The 15949-nt window shown below is 35.8% G+C and overlaps 1 protein-coding gene across 1 annotated transcript in view; it reads right to left on the bottom strand.

Annotated features, from left to right (window-relative positions):
- Positions 1–15949, bottom strand: part of GPR137B (G protein-coupled receptor 137B) — an 89852-nt gene that overhangs the window by 21266 nt on the left and 52637 nt on the right. The window contains exon 2 of the mRNA XM_074262468.1: positions 12846–12895. Within this exon, the coding sequence (XP_074118569.1) occupies positions 12846–12895 (50 nt within the window). The remainder of the gene's footprint in view (positions 1–12845; positions 12896–15949) is intronic.

The following is a 15949-nucleotide window of genomic DNA, read 5'->3' as shown; positions in this document are numbered from 1 at the left end:
GAGTGGATGATGAAGGGCTTTGAAAACCAAACAGAGCATTTTATATGTCATTTTGGAGGGTTAGGGAGTCACTGCAATTTAGTCTTTCTAGGAGGAATCATGCAAAGTACAGCTCTGAGCACTTTAAGGTAAATTTGGAGCCTAATATTATCACTAGCCACACTAATAAAAGTCCCCAGGCCAAACAAAAAGGACTCTGTGGGATCTGTTGGCCTTTTACCAGAAGGAAGCGGCTGCCATTTTGGATTCTCTCCTGCAGGGAATTCCTGCAGCTGCTCTGAAGGGCTGGGTTCCATTTTGTTATTGAATGCCTCCAAAATCAAAGCCTATGAAAGCTTTCCAAATAGCTCCTGGGAAGCATGTCTGCTTTTGAAGTTTTTCAGTTTTCCGTCTGAGCTCTTGTAAGTAGACAGTAGTAGTTGAGTATAAACAATGATGTTTTTGCACTAGCTGAGGCTTAATCTATAAACTTGACTTTCCAGGTAATGACTTTACCCAGCAGTTACCTGAAAGGTAACAGACACACCTATACAGCTGCAATAATAATTCTTTATAAAGCTGGGAATAGGAACCCATGAATAAGCTGACTGAAAACAGTGGCTCTAACAAAAATTTTATGCATCTCACTTTTTCCATATTTCAAAGGATAAAACTAATGTTCCTCACAAGATATTGATTCTAAAATCTCTGATAGTTCAAGTTAAAAGCATTCTATAAGAACATATTCTGCTTTTATAAATTCACTATATTTTGGTTGGCAAAATGCTTTTATGTCCATTATCCTGTTTGATCCTTGTGAAGTTCTTTTGTCTCTAACTTATGATCGTTCTCTGGGAGGAGATCTCTTGAGGAACTTCTGGGGAGGCAGCCTTAGTTTTAGTTCCAGTACCAGTAATCCTTGTAAGTTATAAGTACCTAACAGATCCTTACAACAGCCCTGGGAGGTGGGATACAATTATTATCCCAACATTTAGCAAACACTGATTTAGCAAACATTGATTAAACATCTACTATGTGTAAAGCCTAGGGGTTACAAAGATGAAATGTTCCACTCATTGCTTTTATTGCTGGAGGAGTGAGAGGAAAAAATAAGTTGTGCAGAAAAGAATATAATATAAGGCAAGATGTGATAAGTACAAATGAAGAATCTATACCTTTTGTCAATTATTTTGACATTAATTTCCTTTGATAGGAGATAAGCTCCTTGAAGGTAGAACTATTCTTTTTTTGTCTTCGTATCACTAGTGTCTGGCACTTAATAGATGTTCAATAAATTATTTGTTAGTTGATTGATTGATTGATGATCTCTTGTAAATTGGGCAGAAAGTGGTACATCACTAGAAATCTGCAATGTGAGTTTTGGATCACTAAATTACCATATACATTCAGGTAAATCACAATCTTAGTGACTCAGCTATCTTATTTATAAAACAAGGATAATAATTTCTGTCTTCCTCTCAGAGTTGTTTTGAAAATTAAAAGAGATATGAATATGCTTTTTTTTAAAACATAAACATAAGTGGTGTTGTGATTTGTCAATTAGGAGTCATGGATTTGACAATCAAGAAAAATAAATTTCAGTTGCAAATTTACAGCCACAAATTTAAATGGCATTCAACTCTATTTTGTAACAATGATTTAGATACAAACATGAGCAACTATAATTTCATCAAATAAAAAATTTATACATTTGTCAGCTTTCTCTTATAGGTTTCTCTTAATGGCAAATAAATGAACTACTACAGCAAGCTACTTACTTTCAGATAACAAGAACAAAAAAGAGATTGTATTTTTCTTCCTGTAATCATACTTTTCTTTTAATAATAACTTAACATATTACTTCTTTACTGATTGATGCACATTCAATTAAAGCCTCTTGTTAGTCAATTATACATTTATACTTGAGCAGCAAAACGATTTTGAAGATTATGTGGATACTATGTTTAAAATTAACATTAATATTACAATTTTAATTATGATGTCAAAATTAATAACATTTTGGTAATATTTAATACAAAATAAATGCTTCAGATTGAATCCTTAAGGATTTCTATTTCTGAAAATAATGGGCACTGTGTCATTCATGGGCAGAAATCCAAGAGCTGGTCTTCTCTGTGGCAAAGGATAGAACTGAAGAATCGTGCCTGGATATAAAAGTACCATAAATTAGAGGGATTGAAAGGCTTTTCAGGCACTTGTGACTCAGAACCTAAAGAGATTGCTTGAATCACCTAGCTGCAGGCTCAAACAGTACTTGTTTTGCTAAATACATACTGCATCCCACACTGCTTCTTGTGAGGAAGCAACCCCAAATTAAGGAAATTAAAAGTTAGAAAATAAGATTTTAGGTTCTGTTTAAAAAAAATAAGGCAAAATTTGGAACATCAATTTGAAATCCTTCATGGTTTGATAGAACCTGTGAAGACTTGTATTCTATTGGCAGAATTTTTGAGAACTCAGGGTCACTTTTGGAGAGTGTCAAATTGAGACACTCTAGCAGGGTTTTATGGAACTAGCCTACTCTTAGAAAATAGCTTAATGCTTCAAAACAGAAATGAACCCTAAGGTCCTTTCCAACACTGCTATTTCTGTGCTCATCACTCTTCGGTCTCCCTAGTGCTTACATTAATGGACACTGAGACCTGATCAGTGACCTGATATGATGATACATGGAACTTCCTTGATTTGAGAAACCTTGCTTCTCTTGTGGTGGGCTGCTTCTGCTCTGGAGCCACCCCTTAAACTCTGTCTCAGTTCCTTCATCTGTAAGATGGAGATAATAATAGTTTCTCCCTTCCAGGACTGTTGTGAGGATCATATAAAATAATATTTGTAAAGAATTTAGCACAGTGTCTTTAATATAGCAGGTGCTTAATAAATGTTTGTTTTGTTCCTTTATATATATTTATATATGTATTTATAGTTCCCATAAATATATATATATATTATAAATATGTATATATATTTCCCATAAGTAGCTCGTCTGTACATAGTTATTTATTTGCAGGGACTCTTTTATTGTTTCTTTGTATCCCCAGCACTTAGCACAGGACCACACTGACTACTCCAATAGTCTTCCCTATCTCCTCCCAAGTTTTATTTTAGATGACCACAATCAATAAGCCCTTATTAAACATCTACTAAATACTAGGTACTGTGTTAGGTTACGGAATGTGTGAGTGCAATATACTTCCTTTTTCTTCTTTCATTCAAATAATTTCTGGATTCCTGCTTTCTACAAGATATTTTCTGGCTAACTAGGAAAGATGCACTGGTTTTTTACAGGATTCAGTCCTGCCTAATTAACTCAACAAACATTTAAAAACTGCTTACTATGAGTATAGCACCATGCTAGGGTTGAGGAGATAGATAAAAATAAAACTATCTAATCTCAAAGAACTTACCTGCTCTCATACTCTCACACCTTCTCACCTGTTCCTCTCAGAATTCTTAGAGCTAGCTTTTCCTTCTTTTTGAAGGCTTTCCTAATCTTCCCAATATCCCTGGTCACTCTCCTCTCAAAACTATATTGTATTTTTTTTGGAGACATATACTTAAATATGCACATCATTTCCTTAACAGGATACACATTTCTGAGGGAGGAGACTATTTATTTTTTCATTGTATCCCAGTGCCTGGCACATAGTTCACACTAAATAAATGCCCATTTATTGAATAGTTGATTGCCTAGTCAAAAATCACAATTTTCTCTTTCCCTAGATACCCACAAAATAATTTACCCTTTGTTTATGTTAAATACAAAATAGTTATGTTTGTTCAACATCTATACAGCTGTCTTGAGTGCTGCTATGTTCCTTAAACCCAGAACTCTACTCTGCTCTCTACAGTGGTTACTATGTGTTGTTAGTATTTGGATGACACGGATCCTATCCTTTTCATGCCCTCCACATGATATCCAACTCTACTTTAATGCATGTAATTCAACAAATAAATTAAGCTCCTTCTACACACAAGACCATACATTAAGAATAGAAAGAGAGCTAAAGCAGAGGCATAATAATTAAAATAAAACAACAATAATGATCATTAGCATTTCTAATAATAGTGAAAATAAAAGAACAGTAACAATAATTAAATAATAATAACAAAAATAAAACAATAAATGATAATTAGCATTGAGGTTGCCAAAGTACTTTATATTATTTCATTTGACCCTTCCCAACAATTACTGCTTTAGGTGCTAGTATTATCTGCATTTTAAGTGATTTGCCCTTGGTCATACTGCTAATAAGGCAAGGTAATTGCAATCAATAAATCAGGGAGAGAGACATTAGGGAGATGATAGCATCTCAGATTTAGGGAGCAAGAGACCTTCAAGTCTTGGAGTCCAATTCCCTCATTTTATAGTTGAGGAAACTGAGGTCCAGAGATGATAAGTGATTTGCCAAAAGCCCAAGAGTTAGTACATAATACACCTGGGTCATCTGACTCCATACTCAGAACTACTGCCCACATCCAATTTAACCCAGCCTGCCAGGATGGGAAGGATTTTAGCAATCAGACAGCACAGGTATAAGTAATGGTAAGTAGGAATAAAATCTTTCCTGATCCCCACAACTGCTGGTGTCCTCCTTCCCCAACTACCTTATATCTAATTGTTTTGTAATTATTTGTATTGTTTTTCTTCATAGCTACTCTGCATATATTCACTTTCCACAAATGTGTCTCAATTAGAATGTAAGCTTCTCGCAAATAGGGATGGTTCTATTCATTGCATTTGGTTCCCCAATGCCTACTATGTGATCAAAGGTACAATGGCAAGATCAATCAATTATTTTACAATAATTTATTAGGTGCCTCTTGTGCAGCAGACACTGAATGGGATTAGGATGAATAATCAAATATAACTGAAACACATACACTGGTGTCCAGAGATGCCTGTGAGTAGTAGGATCAGAAGCACAATGTTTTTGGAGACCTGTTGAGAGCGTGTTCTAAAAGCACTATTTCCCAATGCATTCTAGTGATAACAGTACATTTTAGTAAAGAATGCAAGCTGGAAACATCCAGAAACCATGGGTCGAGCTTATGAATCAACCTCATTGTCTCCATACAAAAAGCTAGCTCACTGCCTGTACAAATGCTTTTATGTAGCCCATTGTAACCCTAACTGGCCTTTGGAAATAGAATTATCTAGGCTCTTAAGGATAAGTCTCATCATGAATGCTATTTAAAAATCAATTAAATGAGCATGAACTATGAGCTAGCTACAGCATGTCTGGTTTGCAATTAAACACCACTTCCCATGGCTTACCAACACTACCAGTCATCCTGCCTGCAATGCAAATGAGTTACACTGTGGGTTGAGGGGTGAGACTGAAAGAAACTGATATTTAGTCCTAAAATCTGGTTAATTTGGGGTTTTCCTCAAAGCAAAAGACAAAAAGCACTCATAAAAAAGGCCACGACATTCATAACTGAAGTCAATGCTACATTTCATTTAGAGCTTAGTGAAAATAATAATGTATTTTTCCCCATTCTACTTGAAAGTTGATGGTCTCCAGATTGAGAACTGCTCCAGAGGAGCTGTGTTCCTCCTTAACTCTGCCTTCTCTTCTTCTGGCAACAGGTTTCTTGTTCTTCCCCAAGGGAAGAACGCCAAGGGTTCCTTCCTACCTGGCTGTCACTATGGTTGTTCTAGGTACCATAATTCCTATTATACCTCTGACTGTGTAGAACTGGACAAGGGAGAAACCAGAAGCCATTAGGAAGCTGCAGCAATATTCAAGTAAGAAATAATTAGAGCTTGGACTAGGAGTAGGAGTAGAAAGGAAAAGGTTGAAAGGGTTAAAACTCATATGATTTGGCAACTTATTGGATATGAGGAGGCAAAGGAGCGGGAGAAATTAAAGACAGCAGTGATTTCTAGACTATATGACTGGGACAAACCAAGGGAAAGGAAGTTGGGGGAGAGCTGATTTGGAAGAAAGAAAATTAAGTTTGGCTTTGGACATGCTGAGTTGAGGTGGAGATGCTGATAGGACATTCAGGGAGAGGAGTTACGAAGGCAGTGGAAAATAGATCTAGAAAACCAGGAGAAGAAACTAAAAGTTTGGAAGAAGACACAATTTTAATCACTTCCACTTTAATATAAGCTTTTTAAAAAGTGTATGTAAAATGTACTGCTGTTAAATGAAGTGAGCAGATCCAGGAGAACATGTACACAGTAACAGCTTGTTTGTGTGATTGTGTGATGATCAACTAGGATAGACTTAGCTCTTCTCAGCAATATAGACTGGGGATGAAAAATGCCATCTGTCTCCAGACAAAGAACTGTGGAGACTGAATGCAGATCGAAGCATGCTATTTTCACCTCTGTTTGTGTGTTTTCTTTCTCATGGTTTTTCCCTTTTTTTCTGATGTTTCTTTCATAACAATCCTAGTATGGAAATGTTTAAAATGACTGTACATGTATACTTATATCAAATTGCTTGTGTATGCTATATATTGCTTAGTATATTATAATATATGTTATTCATATATAATATATATTATATATATTTCATCATTATATATATACTATGATATACATATTACATTATATATATATATAATAGTAGGCTTAGCATACTATATTATGGCATATAATATATTGTGTAGATATGTAAATATATATATATATACAATGCAGACATGTTTGTATAGCTATACACACATATATATGTGTATGTATACATGTGTATGTATATAAATATACACACACGTGTGTGTGTGTGTGTGTGTGTGTGTGTGTGTGTGTTTGGAAGAGTTCTTTCATAATCTACTTCTTGGTTTCAGTATGCTGTCATAATATTCCTGGGGATAAGTTATAAAGTTAAATTTATCTATTTAATAATCCCATAAAGTAACTGGGGATTAGGGTTTCCAGATGCAGACTGTCTACAAAAGAGAAGATATTCTCTCCTAATTCAATATAAAAAGGTAGAAATGGGGAGAAAATGAAAGTTTTCATTAGAGTTTAAAAGAATCCTCTTCGGCTAGATAAGTAAAAAGATTTTGATTGCAATCTGAATGAGCACATAGTGTGGGTTCTGGTGACCAAGAAATGCAATCTGCATTAAGAGAATATGTTGTATATTTTAACATACTTAACATGTATGGATCTACCCGCCATCTAGGGGAGTGGGTGGGGGAAGTGAGGGGAAAATTTGGAACAGAAGATTTTGCAAGGGTCAGTATTGAAAAATTACCCATGCATATGTTTGTAAATAAAAAGCTATAATAAATTTTTTTTTTTAAAGAGAGCTATGTTGTTTAGAATGAGCTAGCTGAGAGCTGTGTTCAGTCTGAAGCATTCCAGTTTGGGAAGGAGCAGCCAGAGCTCGTCCAGAAGGAAGCAACCACAACAGTGAAAGGCTTCAAGACTAGACCTTACGAAAATCACCTAAAGCAACTGGACATGTTTAGGGGAAGAATGTACTACCTTGGGGAAGAGGGAGTGGTTAGAGAGGATAGTTACTTTCATTACTTGGAAGAGCATCTGGTATTAATGAGTGGAAGTTGTTGAGGGCTAGATTTCAGACTTTGTGCAAGAGGAAGATTCCTAATAGAACTGTTCAAAAGTAGAATGAGCTACTTTAGTGAGAAGCTAGTCTACCTCAGTGGAGGCCTTCAAGCAGAAGCAGGATGACTGACCACTTATATGGGGATAATACAAATTCCTGTTCATGCAAGTTGAACTCAGTGGCTGCTGATTCTTTCCAACTCCGAAATTCTAAGATTCCTCTGTATTTGTGACCACAATCCAATGTCCAGATTTTGCTGACAGTTCTTAGACCACTTATAAAAACCATGCTTCCTTTATCTCTTTCTTTCAGCCCCTCCCTGTTCCCCACCACTACCATAGCCCTTATGGATACTGTCCTTCTGCAAAAGTAGGAAACTATGGGTATAGAGCATTGCATTAATTGCCAGACTTGTTGGTTAGTTAGTGATTCATTTTCTTTTTTTATTTTTTGCTTTGGGTGCTACATGGGAAGCAGAAGGTATATTTAGAAATGAAGGTGATGTAAAAACAAAAGATAGCAAAATAAATTAAAATGGGGCAGCTAGGTGGTACAATGGATAAGGCATCAGCCCTGAAGTCAGGAGGATCTGAGTTCAAATCTGGAACTCAGTCACTTACTTCCTAGATGTGTGAACCTGAGCAAGTCACTTAACCCCAACTGCCTTAGTAAAAATAAACAAAGAAATTAATTAATTAAAATAAAGATATGTAATTGAAAACTATGAGAAGCAATGTGGAATAGTGTATAGACAGAGAGCTAACCTAAAAGCCAAGATTCAAATCTTGCCTCTGACATATACTGGTTAAGTGACCCTGGGTGAGCCATTTAATCTCTAAATTCTAGGAAACACCGGGGTTATGAATTTTCATAAAAGTGGAGGTTTCTTCCCCTATATGATCCCCAGACCAATGGCATTACAGCTCTAGTGCCCACTTCTATGGCTAAAGGGTATTTTATTCTTCTCCATCTTCCCAGTAACATAGAACAAGCACACTCCAGACAATTATTAACAGCCACAATTGTCCTTCCTTCTTTATTTACAGTGAGTCATTTGGATGCAGAGCCAACACATTCCCCTGGGTCTGACCAATACTGGCCCCATCTAGGAACTAATTTACCTGAAGGACTCAGTTTGGATATGTTAGCATACCTTCAGTGAAGCCCTAAAGAGTGAGATGACACGTTATTACTCAGTTTCAAAACTGGCTATATTTGGGATTTTGTTTATCACCAAATGAAATACCTTTGTGTAGGGGTACTTTTGTTTTGTTTCGTTCTGGGTGCCACCAATCCTGGTTCTTAGGGAAAAAAACAAAACCAAACCTGATTTTAGTTCCAAGAATGGGAACATGTAAGCTCATCTCTTCAACAATTTTGCTGAGGGAGATGGGGCAGGATGTCACGACTCACCACAGATAGATAAATGACTCTTTTTTTAGAAAGAAAATTGGATTTTTAAATTACTTATATAGAAAAAAAGATAAAGCAGTTCTCTCAAAGTCACGCTTTGTGGCTGAAGTGTGAAGGATGAATTCTAAACAGCAAGCTACATTTCTCTCTGAATAACATGCCTTTCCCAGAGAAAAGGCAAAAGCAGAATCTGGCCCAAAGTATTTTTGATTCTACTGAAAAGGAGACCTTTGAACAATTGTTGAAAACACCTGAAACAAAACTCTGTTAGGCAACCCCATCCATTGCCTCTGGGGGTGTTTTGTTTTTTTTTTTTTTAACTGAAGAGATTAGAAAGAAAAGATTTAGGAGGAGAAAAACCTAATTAAATTGGCACAGGATTCCAACACTCCGAACAGATGCACTTAATAAAAAAAAAAAAGGAATTAAGTGAAAAATGAGGATATGCTAGCTGGCCTGTACATAAATTACCTTTTCAGGAACACAGAAATTGCTATAGGGCCAGCTTGGACAGCTTCAAACACTTCCAGCTAATGCATTTGTTCCATTTAAATTGAATGTTGATTAAATTAGACAAGCTACTGTATTTATTTCAAGGATAACATATCAAAGCATGGCCAGGAGTAAATCATGACAAAACATCCATCCTGGTGTCTGGTTTAAATGAAATGATACAGGAGCTGAATGGATGAGATTAAGGATGTGAGCGAACATGAATAACTCCTCAGACGTCCTTATACTTGGTTTTCATGTTATTGAATCATAACAACTCTAGCTTCCCCCACTCTAACTCCACACTCTCTACCCCATCTCCATTTCAGGAGGATCTGAGTTCAAATCTTACCTCAGACGCTTCCTAGCTAGGAAAGTCCCACTCTCTCCAGTCTCAGTTTCAGTGTCCTCCTTTATAAAATGGGGTGAATAATAACACCTACTTTACAAGATTATTGTGAAGATCAAATGAAATAACCTACATAAAGTATTTTGCAAGTCTTAAAGCATTACATGAACATTAGCTATTATTTATTATTCCTGTTGTTAGGTCGACTTTTCGGTTATGTGCGACTCTCTGTGACTCCATTTGGGATTTTCTTGGCAAAGATACTGGGATGGTGGGCCGTTTCCTTCTCCAGTTCGTTTGACAAATGAAGAAACTGAGGGAAACAGGGAAAAATGACCTGCCCAGGGTTACACAGCTAATAAGTATCTGAGGTCAGATTTGAACTCAGGATTTCCTGAATCCAGTGTCCTACTTTATGCATTGTATCACCTACCTGCCCCTTTATTTATTATTGTATAAGAATCTGTGAGACAGAGTGATATAGTGGATAATCAGGGAAACTTGGGCTCAAGAACTACCTCTCATATATAACTCTATGACCCAGGGCAAGAGCCTTAACCACTCAATGTCCTAAGCAACTCTGTACCAGACTAGAAGAGTCATACTTTCTGCCTATGTAGATACTTGCACAGATAGGCGTTATCTCACCTGGAAGTTCCCACTGCCAATGAAATCCAACATCTAGTCTCCTTTGGTTATAACTTCTTAACAGCCAAACCTCAAGGTCTTTTTTTTTATCCTCTTCCTTCTTGAATTCTGTGTAATCTTTGCCTTTCTCAATCATCTTCTTCTGGACACTCTCTACTCTCATTTTTCTTGATATTGCTCCTATCTGGTTCTCCTCCTACTGTACGAATGCTCCTTCTCTGCCTCTTGCTAGATCTCCATCCCCAGTAATCATGAATTCACCCCAAGGCTGTGTCCTTGGTCCTCCCCTCTTTTCCCCTTAAATTACCTTTCTTGGCAATCTCATTAGTTCCCATGAATTGAATGATCTCTCTTCTGATGATTCCCACACCTACATATTTAGCCTTAATATCTCCCAAGCTCCAGTCCTACCAGCAACAGAATTATACATAACATCGATGTTTAACAAGAATCTGACAAATCAATGAATGAAATACCCAACAGGCTATGTGGTCAGCTAAAAAGAAGCAAAGGAAAAAATAATAATCATTATAGCTCACATTCATATTGCCATATTGCCAAGTACTTTACATGAACAATCTCATTTTAAAAATTGTATTTCCCTTAACATTTCCTAGCTGTGTGATCCTGGGCAAGTCACTTAATTTCAATGCCCTCATACACACATTCACATACACAAAATAAAAAAAAAAAGAAAAGAAAAAGAAAAATTGTATTTCCCTCATTTTTTTATTTGTTGTGAGGATCTCCGGAAAGCAAAGATTCAAGAACTAGAGCAAAGCTGTGGAATTCTGGGAAACAAAGGAAAGACCAATTTAACAAAGAATAATGAGCGGCTTGGCTGCTCTTCCTGATTATGAGCACTAGATATTCTAAGAGAGAAAAAGAGCATTTGGAGGCTAGAAATGGCAGTCCAGAATCTATTACTGCACATGTTGTATTCAGTGGGTGGATTCTTTCCAAAAGCATTTCCCAGACAGGCTTATGGACAATGTTTAACAATCAATACTTGCTTACTTTAGCTCATGATTCTCCTGCTCATTTTTCTGTTACTCTAGTTCTTTGTACTCCTAGGCGTATATGCTCATTGCAAAAATCCAAGTAAGTAATTAGCATGAGCAAACTTTTACTGGGAGATGGGTACACTGATCATTTTAGTCAAACATTGATATGGCAGGGATTATGGTCGCTAATATTGGTATATGATTGATAAGTATTAACCAGAAATCCAGACATAAACGTTAATGAATGACAGCTTTCTCCATACTTTTTAACTCAGAGATCCCACTGCTAGGTACTCAAACAGAGGAAAAAAAGTACTCTCCCTTCCCACCACATCAAAATATTTCTAGAAGAACTTTTTGTCTGGACAAAGAACTAGAAATAAAAGATGTCCATAAACTGGGAAATAGAAACATTATGGTATATAATAATAACAAGAGAAGTTAGCATTCATAAAGTGTTTTAAGGTTTGCAAAATGACTTTAAAATGACATCTCATGGAATCCTTACAATTAGTTATAAAACAGGTGCTATTATTATCCCCATATTATAGGCAAGGAAATAGAAGCAGAAATTATGTGATTTGCCTAGGGTTTAAGTGTTTAAGGCCTGGTGACTCCAGGAGAGGAGCTTCATACACTGTACCACATAGTTGAAAATTACTTATACCATAAGATCAACAAACATTTATTAACAAGAATTAACAAAGAATATGATAATGACAGAACACAGAAGAAGACTTATTTGAACTGATACAGATAAGATAAGAAGAACCAGGAAAACTATAGCCATTATGTAAACGGAAAGAATAAAAAATACAACCGAATGATGTGTAATCATAATGGCCAACCCTGATCTTGACAAAGAGAAGCGAAAAAGTGCCTCTAAATCTTTGTAGACACGTGGGGGAATCACAGGTGGAATATTATTTATAATCAGACTCCATTGATGTATGTATGGGGAAAAGCAGCTCAGTGCTAAAGTAGACAAAGCTCCGGGATAGGGATGAAGATAACCCTAAATTCAAATCCTGTCTTCAATACTTGGTGTTTGTATGACTTTGACCCACTCTCAACTATTCTCAGTTTTAGTAAATGGAGGATCTGTAAAAGGAGGATAAGAATAGCACCTACTTTGTAAGTGATGGTCAAACAAGATATGTGTAAAGCACTTTGCAAGCTTTAAAGTGCTATATAAATACTAGTTATTTATAGTAGTAGTCGTTTTCTTGGAACTTTTTTTCTTTCTTTTTTGTTCTTTGTGATATCAATAGTCCATTAGATAGGTGGGTAAGAGGGACATATTTGGAATTTAATGTAAAAATTTAAAAAATGTCAATATGTTTTTTAATGTATATTGAAAGAAAATGACTGATTTTACCTTGTACTATTGAGAAGCTTCAAAAAGGTACTCACCGGTATTTAAGTAATTCTGGAGAGTATTTTGATTTTGCTTTGAAAATCACCTGTAAGGACAGAGAAAAATGACATCATGTGAGTGTGAAGCAATAGATGCTAATGGCATCCACTGGAATTTAATATATATGTATACACACACACACATACACACACACACACACACACACACACACATTTAATGCAAATTTTGAGACATTGAGAAATCCATAGCTTGTTTGGTCAAATTTTGTAAGGCTAACTCTGAGTATTTTAGGCTAAACAGGTTATACACAGTGAAATTGTAAAAGCACAATTTTGAGTGAATTATAGGTTGACAACTTCTCTTTTATTTTAGGATTTCAAATTTATTGTGTGCTTTTGGTGAGTCAGATTCTACTGTTGACCTGATCTCAAAATGCTCACTGACCTAAGTGGATTCAATCGTGGGCATTAAACCAGTGTGGGAATTTCAGGCTGTTGTTATTTCAATGTGATTTAACTGTCTGTCGACACATTTTTCACTCCTCACAGCACATTTTGAAATAACAAAAATCTTCCTGACTTCAGTGCCCTTAAAAGCAGATTGTTTTCTTTGGGAGAAACATAAGCTCTGTCTGGTTCTTAAGCTATAATTATATTTCCATATGGCAAATCTATAATAAAAGAATAACAGTTTAATTAACTAAATTTATTGATTAATATGGTGCTTTGACATTTGTAAAACATTTCATATATATATGATCAAATGATATATATATATATATATATATATATATATATATATATATATATATATATGTAAATCTCATTTGATCCTCAAAAATGTCTGTTCAATAGGTGCTGTTAATTATCCCTATATTGCAGAAGGAGACTGAGGCTGAGACATTAAGAAAATTGCTCAGGATCTTACAGTTAGTATTTGAAGTATGCAGAACTCCACCTCTATTGTTCTATCCATTATACAACTCTCTCAATAATATAGTTAGGAATTTCCCTTTACTTTTTTATTTGAGATCTAAAGTGCTGATTATTGTTGTTTGTCCTTCCTTTGAAAAGAACCATGATATAATGCAAGTGAATTGGATTTCAGTGAGGGAGGTCTGTCACCTGTTTCACTTTCCCCTCTAGAGCCATCTGGATCCAGTGGCCAAAGAGAGATCGGGACAACTAGAGATGGCCCTGGATGAAGAAGTATGTCTTATATAGCCGACTTTGTTCAGTTGTTTCAATCACACTGGAGTGATCATGAATGGATTTGAAGTTTTCTTGGAAAGATATTGGAGGGATTTGCTATTTCCTTCTCCAGGTCATTTGACAGAGGAGGAAACTGAGGCAAACAGGATTAAGTAATTTACTCAGGATCACTCAACCTAGTAAGTGTCTAAGGTTAAGTGTCTTCTCCTTCTGTTAATGTCATCCTCCAGGTCTGAAACTGGGACTCATCATTAATTCTTCCTTGTTATGAATCACTGAGCTAAAAGGGTTCTCAGAAGCCATCTACTCCAACTTAAACCTGAGCAAGAATTCTCCTAAGCCACAAAGCCAATCAAATGCCTAGTAATGTCATTTCCATCTCTACAGTCTCTGCCTGATAAGCTCCCTCCTCTCCATTCCCAGGACATCCAGCTTAGTCTTCATCTCTTCTCAGCTACATTATGGCAATAACTCCAGTATAGTTTCCATAATCCTGCCTGAGCAATCCTTATAATGATCTGTTATTTTATTCTAGTCAAAAACCTTCAGGAACTCCCCATTTATTGCTTAATAAAGTATCAGCTCCTGACCCTAGTGGTCAGAGGTCTTCTCAATTAACTTCCAGCTTGCCCATCTATTCTCCTTTGAGCAATATACTTTGGGTTCCAACCTACCCAGATATCCACCCCCCCTTTCTTTCTCATCCTGCCCTCTCATCTCCATGGCTTTGCTCACAGAGATCTCTAAGACTGGAATGGACTCCTCCAAGCCACCATCTATTTATATCTTTCCCTTCCTTTCAGGCCCAGCTCAAATACCTGTTTTATGAAGTCTTTCCTGAAACCCCTTCACTCCCTATACCCAGAGGAAAGTAAGCCTCTCTAAAATTTCCTATAACACTTTGCTTTGGACACTTTTATACTTATCTCACTTGCCTTTGTGTCTTAATTTTCTATGGAAAATTTTTTTCCATCAAGGCAAAATGCCAAAACCACTGTCAGAAAAAAAAATCCAAGTGAGCCTGTAAAGTCTAGGTATCTTCATCAAACTGTATATTGTATTACTATATGTATATTGTTTTATATATATAATATATGTAAATATTACATACAATGATATATGTATATTGCTAATCATTGCTTTGTCGTATAGTTTGAGATCTGCTACTTTTTGGCACCCATCCCCCATTTCTTTTCATTACTTCTCTTAAAATTCTTTCTTTGCCCTACCAAATGAATTTCATGTCTAGTTCTATGAAGTAATCTTTTGGTACTTTCATGTACAGAATTATAGGACAGATTTTAAATTCCTTGTGAGAAGGAAAGAGTTCATATTTATCTTTGGCTTCCTACTATCTAGCATAGTACTTAGGGCCAAAAGAGATATAGGGCCAAAAAAAACCCTTAAAGGTTATTTAATTCAATCCTCTTATTCTACAGGTGACAGAAAACTGATGTCCAGAGAGTCAGGGGATAATATATACCCATACATGCACATACACACTCTCTCTCTCTCTCTCTCTCTCTCTCTCTCTCTCTCTCTCTCTCTCTCTCTCTCTCTCTCTCTATATATATATATATATATATATATATATATATATAGTGTGTATATGTATATTCATGTACATATATACATACCTGTCAGGAGAATATATACACATATACATATATACACATATAGGTATATACAAAAGAAATATGATGATTTTTTTTTTTTTCTTTTTGGTAGGGAAAATAGCAGCTGACTTTTTGGGTTTTCCCAATTTTTTCTAAATCTATTATCAGTTCACTGATCCCCAATTTTTCTATTTTATTAATACATATTTTAGAGATAAGCTTGAGGTCCAAAAAGTCACATCTAGAAGGAATGAATGTCATTGCAATCACTAATACCCTTAAAATAGTTGATCATTATCAGATAGATCAGGA

This window comes from Sminthopsis crassicaudata, chromosome 4 (assembly GCF_048593235.1).
Source record: "Sminthopsis crassicaudata isolate SCR6 chromosome 4, ASM4859323v1, whole genome shotgun sequence".
Classification (NCBI taxonomy): Eukaryota; Metazoa; Chordata; class Mammalia; order Dasyuromorphia; family Dasyuridae; genus Sminthopsis; species Sminthopsis crassicaudata.
Note: the sequence above shows the minus strand (reverse complement) of the source record. Positions and strands in the feature narration are given on the sequence as shown.